This window comes from Myxine glutinosa, unplaced genomic scaffold (assembly GCF_964187855.1).
Source record: "Myxine glutinosa unplaced genomic scaffold, kmMyxGlut1.1 SCAFFOLD_3058, whole genome shotgun sequence".
NCBI lineage: Eukaryota > Metazoa > Chordata > Myxini > Myxiniformes > Myxinidae > Myxine > Myxine glutinosa.
Genome location: NW_027619151.1, coordinates 25246 through 36623, shown reverse-complemented (window position 1 = coordinate 36623; position 11378 = coordinate 25246). Strand labels below are relative to the sequence as shown.

General features: G+C 32.9%; 1 protein-coding gene across 1 annotated transcript; it reads left to right on the top strand.

The window, feature by feature from the left end:
- Positions 1-1126: 1126 nt before the first annotated feature.
- Positions 1127-2852, top strand: LOC144889355 (uncharacterized). Its single transcript, XM_078769552.1, has 4 exons — positions 1127-1321; positions 1413-1575; positions 1699-1848; positions 2013-2852. The coding sequence occupies exons 1-4, from the start codon at positions 1260-1262 to the stop codon at positions 2451-2453; spliced, it is 816 nt and encodes a 271-aa protein (XP_078625678.1). The 5' UTR covers positions 1127-1259; the 3' UTR covers positions 2454-2852.
- The last annotated feature ends 8526 nt before the right edge of the window (positions 2853-11378 follow it).

Genomic DNA, 11378 nt, shown 5'->3' with positions numbered 1-11378 from the left:
TTTCGCACTTGTGTTGGTGCAGGAAACCACTTTTGCACTTGTATTAGTGTGGAAAAACCACTTTTCGCACTTGTGTTAGTGTTGAAAAACCACTTTTCGCACTTGTGTTAGTGTTGAAAAACCACTTTTCGCACTTGTGTTGGTGCAGGAAACCACTTTTGCACTTGCATTAGTGTGGAAAAAACACTTTTTGCACTTGTGATAGTGTTGAAAAACCACTTTTCGCACTTGTGTTAGTGTTGAAAAACCACTTTTCGCACTTGTGTTAGTGTTGAAAAACCACTTTTTGCACTTGTGTTGATGAAGGAAACCACTTTTGCACTTGTATTAGTGTTGAAAAAACACTTTTTGCACTTGTGATAGTGTTGAAAATCCACTTTTCGCACTTGTGTTAGTGTTGAAAAACCACTTTTCGCACTTGTGTTGGTGCAGGAAACCACTTTTGCACTTGTATTAGTGTGGAAAAACCACTTTTCGCACTTGTGTTAGTGTTGAAAAAACACTTTTCGCACTTGTGTTAGTGTTGAAAAACCACTTTTCGCACTTGTGTTAGTAGTGTAATAATGTTGCTTCTGGGACACCTCCGTTTAACATGGGAAATCCCTATCTAATGTCATTTACCCCCTTGTCTTTTTCAAAAATCATAAACACCTCTATTTCTCCCACCCTCATCTTTATGAACCTTTTGTCTGTAGTACCTATCCTTAATGTTGTTCATTAGACCACTCAAACACTACAAATATTTGTTTTCTCTTATAGACCTATCATCCTTCTTCTACATATCATCTGGCAGATTAATCTTTGACCCATTCACTTCCATATTGACCCTAAAGACCTCTATTTCTCTCACCCTGTTCTTTACGAACCTTCTAACCTTTTGACATGTTATCCTTATTCATTAGACCACTTAAACACCTGTGATCCTTCTGACCTTATGGACCTTTTAACCTTTTACTCTTAATATCATCTGGTGAATATAACCCACTCAAACATCGACCCTACAAATATTTGTTTATGCGTGGGAAATAATTTAATTCTCCTCCAACTTCCATCACCATACTCAAACCCTTTTAAAATTAATTATTCGCTTTTGAGAAATGACGTTGTTTCACTGACTTGGATAACTTCCCAGAAAGTTTTCATTGTCTTATTTCCTGTTTCCTCGAAATGTTAAAGCTGAGTTCTGTTCCCGAAAATACATTTTGGTCATTATAAAGGTCGTGTTGCCGTGCTGTTTTTATCATTACGAACCGAAGAACATGAGCATCAACATGTCTTATTTCACTCTCTACTCTGATGAAGAATACTCACCAGGACTTTGGTAAGTTTCATTCAGAATTAAACTGGTGATGTGAGCTTTGTATGTGATTAATTTAAATTTATATGACTCATGATATATTTTTTTATTACAGCAATTCAGGTTTTCAAAATGACCTGGTCTTGGCAGAGTTTCAAGTTGTTCCACAAGAGGTTTACAACGAATTGAACACTGGTTGGAGCGACCTGCCTCACAGATTGAATGAATTCGATGTTTCACCGTTCTTAGAAGATGATCACCATCGGAGTTTGTCTCAGGTAATTAATTATTCATTTCTCTGATTGGTACCATTAAACGCGAGCTGTCATTTATTTATTCATTGTCAATACAATGTATCTTTTAGGAGAAATTATTAACGTTTTTTCTTTCTTTTTTGAAAGAATATAACACCATCAACAGATGACCACAACCACAACCACGGCTTTGAGTGGGATGCTTTTGATTTTCCAAAGAGTGGTTATTTCCCGTCAACATGTGGTACCCTAAATTTTCAACTCGACCACTTGAACACAAAGCTCGATTTTTTAGAGGTATGTATCCCAATATCCTCATATCCTTGTGTGTGTGTGTGTGTGTGTATGTGTATGTGTATGTGTGTATGTGTGTGTGTGTGTGTATGTGTGTATGTGTGTGTGTGTGTGTGTATGTGTGTGTGTGTAATATTTTCTCTCCCCTCTTGTCCTCTTGTCTTCAGGAAGAGATTCAAAAACTCAACACATCTGCTGTCTTTGACTTGTGCTGGGAACAAATTGATGACTTGTGCTGGGAAGAAGTTGAATGTATAATACCTCAAGGAAAATGTTTTAGTAATATGAAGCTTTTAATGTTTTCACTATTATTTATATATATTTGTTTTGTTTACAATTATTTAATTATTAATTACAAAAAGAGAATAAAGGAGGGAACGGGGAGGTGCACCCCTGCCAAAGACCCTTCACCCCCCTCATCCCACCCCTCCCCTCCCCTTGTGTGTGTGGGGAAGGTGGGGTGGGATGAGGGGGGTGAAGGGTCAAGGGTGGGGGTGCACGGAGGGTGGGGGGATGATGGGTGTGGTCTGTGTGGGCGGGGTCTGTGTGGGCGGGGTCTGTGTGGGCGGGGTCTGTGTGGGCGTGGTCTGTGTGGGTGTGGCTTATGATTTTTATTTATTTAATTTATTTTTTTATTACCACTAATTAAATTAGCTAATCTGGGTGGGGTGAATAGAAATGTTGTTTAATGAATTATTAGCTTTGTTTTTTGTAATTCTTGCGAGTAAAATGAACCCAAGATTTCTTCTCGATTTATATCATTTAATTTGTAAGTCCAAGGGTTTGTAGCCATTACATCAACAATTATAAATAATTCATTAGTCCATTTTTGTGTATAACCTTTCTCAAAATGGCTTTTCCATTTGTATATCCTTACAATATCACCAACTTTGAACTTGGGCTTTCTCAAATTTATCTCCTTTTCATATTCTAATTTTGTAAATGTTTCTGATGGTTTTGATTTTGTTGATGAATGAACTGTATTATTGTAATTATCTACAATATCCTGAATTAAATACACCCATTTTTGAGAACTGAGTTGTGTGAATTTTTTATATAATTTCTCTTTTAAAGTACGATTAAAACGCTCAATAACAACTGCCTTTCCTTCATTAAAGGTGCTGTATAATTTAATACCCTTCCCCTTAAGAAATTTCATGAATATTTTGTTATAGAACTCTGTTCCCTCATCAGTCCATAACTTCTTTGGTTTCCTTTTATCCCGATCAAATATTAGCTTAAAGGCTAACATTAAAGTATCACCCCTTTTATTTTTTAAAGGGACAACCCAGGCAAATCTACTCCTCAAATCAATAACGGTTAAAGCATACCTGTATCCCCTGTCATTATTCAATTCAATTAAATCAGCGGACCATATGTGGTCGGTGTATTTAGAATAAACCTTCCTTCTTTTAAACTTTGTGATTATAGGTTTGTGTAATTCTTCAGCCAAAAGCTCCTCAGTCTTGATGACATCATTAGAGCCTAATAGTTTTTTGAGGAATAACCAAGACCAAGTTTCAATTTAGCATTTATCAAATTTCTCACAATAAACCTATCAACTTTCTCTCTCAACGTTGGATTTTGTATCAAAGACAAATTATACAACATTTCGCTGTCGGCTTTATGTTTTTCAGTCAACGTAGTGGTATCCCCATAAGCAATATCATGCTTCATACACACTTCATCAACCCTATTTGTAGGTTTAGACCAAGGTTTAGGATTGTTAGCCTCATCTAATCTTTTATCCAAGTTTGTTCCTGGACCACAGAAAGAATACCCTGGAAGGTGTAATTCCCCTGGAATTCCAGTTGTTGTAAATTTACTTCCTGACAGAAACTTTTGTATGTCTCCTCCTCTTTTAGGAGAGATGAATTGGCACTTTTTAGAGCCACACACTTGACATATTCCTTTTTGACAAACTCTATTATTTTTAGCTTTAACATAAGAGATATTTTTAGATTTAGTTTTCTTTTTACATTTGAGACAATAACTCATATTTATTTATCAGAAAAATTCCGACAGAGTATCAAAACCTTTTTGGTTTTCAACATATACATTTCAATCTTGATTTTTAAAACATAAAGAATCCTAAGGAATGCCTTCACTCTCTCCTCCATTTATTTACAAATAAAACTAACTAAAGTCAATTACACCGACATCATCAACCACATAATCTTTTCCTTCTTCTTCTTCTTTATCCCCACTTTCTCATTTAAATCTCCTCCCTGAAACTGAAGACATTGACGTCGTTATTCTTGAAAATAATATTTTCATTAGACTTCTCATTTCTTTATTTTCCTCCTCAGTGCGTTGAGTTTGATTTATTTGCTGTAATACCTTCAATCTTTTATTAATCTCACTGATTTCCATCTTTTTATATTTTTCCTCCCTCTCTCTTTGCTCCCTCTCCTCCTTCTCCTTTTTCTCCCTTTCCTCCTTCTCCTTTTTCTCTCTTTCCTCCTTCTCTTCTTTAACTCCTTCCTCATTTATCTTAGCAATTTTTGATATCAATATTTTCACAGCATTCATTCTTTCTTTATTTTCCTCTTCGGTGAGTTGAGATTGATCTTCTTGCTGTAATACATCCACTCTTTTTTGAATCGCTCTGATTTCCATCTCCCTCTCCTCCCTCTCTCTTTGCTCCCTCTCCTCCTTCTCTCTTTTCTCTCTTTTCTCCTTCTCTTCTTCAACTCCTTCCTCATCCCTTGCTACCCTTGAGTTTAAACCCCAAAGAATATTATACATATACTCATCTGGATTTTGAGATATTCTTGTATCTATAATTATTTTTCTCATAATAGGATACCAATAAGATTTGTTGACGATTTCTAAAAGAGTTTTATATTTCATAACTTTGAGAAGTTCATTTTTATTTAATATTTTAAACAAGTCTCTATTTGTGGGTTTAACAATATCAGTATAAGGCCAGTTTTTTATGACAAAATTCCCATGTATATGCTCCAAATCATAAGGTATGTAATACCGAGCACCCTTTTCTTGTAGGTATCCTTGAATACAAAAATTATAATTCTCTTGTAGTCTTCTTCCTGCCATTTATGTATCAGAAATATATGTGAGATTAATATTATGACAGGTAATACCACCCCATCTTCCCACTACCAAATCGGTTTGTATTCCTCGGCTTTCTATCCTTATCTCATTACCTTCCTTCTTTGTCATGCGAACCATCGCTATACTATCATATATTTTTATTTTCTTAAAATCACGTATTTGTTGTTTACTAATTGTACTTCCACATAAATCCTTATCTTCACCAAGTGGATAATATTCTTCTTTACGAGACTGATTTAAATCATGTAGGTCTTCTATGTTTATTGAAAAAGACCAATTATACCCTAAATCAGGCATATCATACCCCCATTTATTAATTCGCATATTAACTAAATGTCCTTCTTTATAAAATTTAATTGTAAGCAGGTAGTTAAATTCAATGAGGAAAGGTGTATGGTCAGTATAACCAGGTGTTGTGGTTGTAAATTTTACTTGTTTCACAAAACGTGCTGTTTTCTTTAAAGATATATATTGTGATAAATCACTGAATCTAATCAAGTCATTCGCATCTGTAGGGTTTGGATAATTGATTAATTTATAAGTATTCTTCATATTAATATTTTTACTTACACTATATTTTTGTCGTTCAGCCTGTGCCTTTGTATAATAATTTGATAAATCAATATCCTGAGAGGATTTTCCAAAGATAGAACCATCTTTTCCAACATAGGTCATTTATATTAGATAAAAAATGATATCATAAAAATTTTCATTATTGTTGAGTTGAAATAATACATATAAACATAATTGACCACAACATTTAGAATTAATTTCTTGAACTTGAAATGTTTGATAAACACCATTCTGTAAGAATTGTATTACTTCAACAGGTGGTGGCATACCATAACTATCAAAATAATATTTATCCTGACTATTATGAATACAAACCCAATGAGAACCATTCTGTGTGTCTAAATTCATAATAATATTCTTTGTATTCTTATTTATATGTATTAATTCATCTCTCATACAAATAACCACATTATCAATTTTTAGTGTTTTACAATACTTAGCTAGTTCTATATTTGACGTTGTATTCTTTCCAAATTGTTTAAACCATTTATCCATTTATTTATGAGAAAGATACAATCCATTACCCCGTTTAGTTAGTTTAACACCCGCTTGAGCGATAGAGGAAAGCATATCTCCAACCAACAATCTAGCTTTATCAGGTAGACTTTCAAGTTTTTGAGCAAAATCTACAATTACACCACTTCCACTAATTTGTTTCTCCAACTCCTTGTTATGTCTTTCCAATTCTTTTTGAGCTTTTAGTTGTGCCTTCCTTTCGTTAGCAGTTTTTACCGCTGCTGAAATACCACCAGTCAATGCTCCCGCCGCACTTAAACCAGCAAATAAAGGAATTAGAAACGGGAGAAATCCTCCTCTTGACTCGTCTATTGAATATTTCTTTAACATAGGTTTCGTCATTTTAATTTTAAGTGATCCAACATCATTTAGTGTTTTTACTTGTGTGTGTGTGAGTAAAACATCAATTCTTACAGCTCCTTTTCTTTGAATTGTATTAACATTAATAATACAAGGCTTTTGATTTTGAATACAAGATGTTAATTTATTAAGATTGATTTGATTAACATATACCCCAACCATTTATTTATGAGAAAAAACCTATGTGATATTAATCATAACACCATTATCTGTATTAATCTGTAATTCTGTTTCCTCCAAAAGCAAACAATATGCATTAACCTCTTCACTCTCCCCTCTTTCAATGTATAGAGAAGTATCCACTCGATTAGACTTTATAGTTTCCTTTTGAGAACTCAGGTCAATTGCGTAGATTGTATAAAGTTTTTGAAACGCAACCATATCCAAAATAGGATCATTATTACCATTACTTTCACACACCTTTTGGTAGGACTTGTAGGCTTCCGCATAATCATTTTTTTCCCAATCAATTTCCAATCTATCTCGCGGATAAAATGTGCCATCAAGAGAAACCCGAAGTTGTTTCACCTTAGCATTATCACTCAGGGCATTATTCTTATTAGTACCGTCCTCTCCATCTGGTTTTTTAAAAATGAGCCAGAGGTATCGTGGCTTTCCTTGAAGAACACCCAAATTCCAAGTGTAGGTAGTGTGTTCCAGTTTAACGTGTTGACATCTTCTTTTAAGGTATGATACATTTAGCGGTTTCTTTGAGTTAAGTCTTCTATTTAACATCTCTTCCGTTTTAAGATTAGGAGTATATTCACTGATATACCAACACAAATCATTAATAACAAATTTATTATTTTCTCCAAAAGCATTTTCATCCCCAAAAAGCAATCTATTTACATTATCATTCCTTTGTAGTTGAAATCTAATTTTAAGCCCATACAAAACTTTATCATAATCACAAAATCCAAATATACCTTTCAGAGGTACTGCTACGGTAAAACTATTCTCAGCTTTTGCGTCATCATTATACATTGACTTCCTTTGACTATAACCAGGGTCTGCGTTTGTACCCGTTGACATATCAGGAATAAAACCTTCAACAGCTCCCTTACCCATTCTATCACTAAACGAATATAGTGTAAATTTCATCATTTCAGATGTAGCAGAGACATAATCAACCGCTTCAACCTCTTGTGTTCCAATATACAGGCGGACACTGTCAAACATTTTCCAGAAGAAATCATTTACGAGTGTAGCATTAGTATTATTCGCAGCCTTAGTGAATTTAAATTTACACAGCAAGAAACTATCAGCTATATTCAAGTAAGTTTGTTGATTATTTATTTCAAAACTTTTTGTTCCGTTTGAATTCCAGTCTGTTCCTGTTATAGCATTTACCTTAAAATAGTCTTCCTTTTTAGTGGAGTTTGAAATGATAATCGTATCATCCAAATCATAGATACTATCAATCGCTTCCATACTTGTATTTATATAGCATTAAAATTGTTGAAACCCTGACCCAAGTATTTTAATGATTTTTTGTCGTTCTTGTGAAGATAGTTGAGTTTTACCTTTTTTTATTTCTTTGATTGCTTGTAATTTATGAGACTCCTTTTGAGCATCTTTTATACTCTTTATAGCACCCGCAACGGAGCCCACGGCAGAAGCAGTTGAACCAATTAGGTCTTTATGTTTAAGGATGGTTGAACCAATACCCATTAGAGTATCAATTATCCCATCTCCTTTATTTCGAAATTGATGACCTACACCTCGTTGTCTCTTAGGTTTATAGTATCCTCTACCCACATACCTTGTATAGTCTGGTGAAAGGAACATGCCCTCCCCTGTAATTATTTTATATTTTCCCAACTCGTGTTTTCTCACAATAACCATTATTTATTTATTGAAAAACTTCACGTAGGTGAATTCTGATGGATATAATTTCATCATTAAAGGATATCATACGATTATCTTGGTCGGTTATCCTAAAATTTACTCTGTATATGGTTTTTCCTGACACAGGTAAATAGACAAGATTTTTTGGTTCCATATTAAATTTATAACCAATCGGGGTTGAGTATGCACTGAATGAAAATATTGTATTTGTTCTTATTCCATCGTTATAAGCACCATCAATCAAATCACAATGAATTAATACTGAATTTATACCGGAGGATATTTGGATAACATTATCACTGTAAAACGTCCCGTTATTTTCAATCTTTTTTGAAGAGAAACCCAATAGCTCTCTAAACGAATTTTCAATCGTGAAATCAACTTTATAATTATTTTTAAGTTTAATAGTTGATTTTGAAGTGTGTTTTTGAATATCTATTACAATATTTTTTGGTTCATCACCTTTTTCTTTCATAAGGCGAGAGACTTCTGAAGATATTTGAGAAATCTCGTAAGCTCCAGGTGAAACGGTTATAGTTTTATATCCACTTCCTGGATTATAACTAAACTTGTTGTTTTTCTCTGTGATATTAAACAAGGTATTATAAGTTTCCATCGACAATAAAGATGCCTCATATGAGGTAAGGGGGTCAAGTTGTAGTGGGTAAGGGAATGAAGCTGTGTAATCGCTCGTTGTGAAATTAAAACTAAGAATTGTGCTTCTCATCTTATTTAATATCTAATAAAATATCTTTGTATTGACATTTATTAATTATTTTCATATTCATCAACTGATCTAAAATGGCTGAGGATTCATTAAAACAATTGTTGTTTCCAGCCTTCTTACTACCTAACAACAATAATAGCCTATTAACTAATTGTGATGGGTCATTTGGAAGAAAACTAACACCCGAACCAAGCTTACTTAAAGCATCAATAATATGTTTCTCCTTCTCATTCTTCTTACTTTTACCAGCAACAGAAACTCCATAATCAAGTGCATTTAACAACTCAATATATACCCTATCTTCCTCTCTTTCCATATCAAGTGGTTCCTCAAAATATTTTGAACCGCTGAATCCGGGGTTTGTTAGAAGAAACATTAATCTTGGAGTTAATTTAACATTTGGTTGAGTAGAACTCAAGAACATCAATTCATCATTAAATATCAATACCTTTTCTTCCACAAGATGAAACACTGCTGGTTCTTCTGTTGGAATGAGACCTGCTCTGGTTTTTGAACCCGCCGAATATTCATTGTTTTGAAGAGCTTCCACAACATAATTAGGGGGTTGATTTACCTCCTCAAGTTTCCGAAATAATCCCTCGTCATCATATTCTAATTCACCAAGTTCTTGTTTTGTTATCTGACTAAAATCTTTGAGCATTTGAAGTTTTTTCGGAGTAAATTCTACTGTGGGAACTGTAGGTGAGTGTTGAGTTTTCAAAAGTGGTTTAAAGAATTTCTCTTGTTTTCTTTCAAAGGCTTCTTCACCAGTTAGTTTCTGTCTCCGTTTCTTCTTTATCTCTTCCTGTTGTTTAACAACTTTTGAAACTAATTGTTGATGTTCCTTAAACTTTCTTTCTCTTTCTTCAGTATTCATTTTCTGTATTTATTTATTGAAAAATATCATTTAGTATCTCATCTTGTTTCACAACAATATATTTATATTTTCCAATCGTGTGTTTCATATAATTTTCAAATTCTTTTTTACTACATAACGTAGAGCAATTATCTCTCCAAAAATTATTTACATCTATTGAATTTAACTTAAATAAAATAAAAGTATTGGCATTGTTTCTTATTGAGCGTCGAGGGAGTTGAAAATATGATTGACTAAGATATATACAATTACAAGAAGAATGTCTCCCTCTTGTATAGTAGCTATCCATTACTGTTTGGTTTCTCTCATTAACACAATCATCAAAGATGACGAGGTTCTTTTTTGATTTATCTAAATCTTGAGGTGAAGGTATATCATCCGTATTATCACTGAGAATACAAGTTATGGGTTTCGATTTTGATTTCTGTGTATCACAAAATAATTGTATTATATCTTCAATATTATAATCATTCAGTTTGTTTTGAAGTTTAAATAAACCGATAATGTCTTCCTTTTTAAGACCTGCATTAAAACCCTGTGAGAGTAGTTGATACTCGGGTTGAAAACTTGACTTTGTAAAAATTATTAAATTATCATAATCTAAAAAATTAGGACCAAGGAGCATCTTTAAAAGTAAACAGGTTTTCCCACATCCGCTTGAACCAACTATTAGACATCTCAATGAATTTGGAATGTTTTTATGGTTATTAAATTTTATCTTATTTTCCCAAACGGGTAAAAAATCATTCATTTATATATTTGGAAAACAAGTCATCCAACTTTTTTTGAGCTATTTTAGAAACTCTATATTTTATCCTGAGTTCTGGTTTAATTTCAAAATAATTCATTATTTTATTTATGTAGTATCTTGTATTAACATTTCCATTAAAATTATTTTGAATAATAAATATCATTAAACCCTTATACATTTCCTCAATACAAAGAGTCTCTTTCCTTGTAAGAAATGGTGTATTATCACCATAATGCTTAACATTCATCTCTCTTATTAATCTTGTAAAGTAATTCATTTTTGGTTCTAATTTAAAAGAGTTATATGTTTTTTTATATTTCTTATTATCATTAATTAGAATATAATCACAGAATAAACATTGTTTAGATGAATCCTCATCATTAAGCCCCACTCTATCACAAGCCGGACAATTCTCTAATTTATCATATGGAGAGTCTGGAAATTCTAAATATCCTTCAGAACTTATCATATTTATGTGGTAAATTTTTACTTAAACTAAACGCAAGTTTATTCATTAATAAATACAATGTTTCAAAGCACAAAAGACAAATTTCAATCAATCTCTACTTCGGTGGAAGATATAGAAAAATATGTCAAAGATGTTAAATTGAACAAAGATAAATATGGAAATTTTTGGGTAAAACCAGTTATGGAAAATAACATGAGCCCCTCTATTTCATTTAAAGGAAGAGCTCTAACTATACCTGGAAAGACATCCATTAAAGTAAATCTAACAAAAGTTTCTCCTCTACTCCTGGCAATTTATTCAAAGCTTGAAAAAGTGATTGACCACGATACTTTGAAAA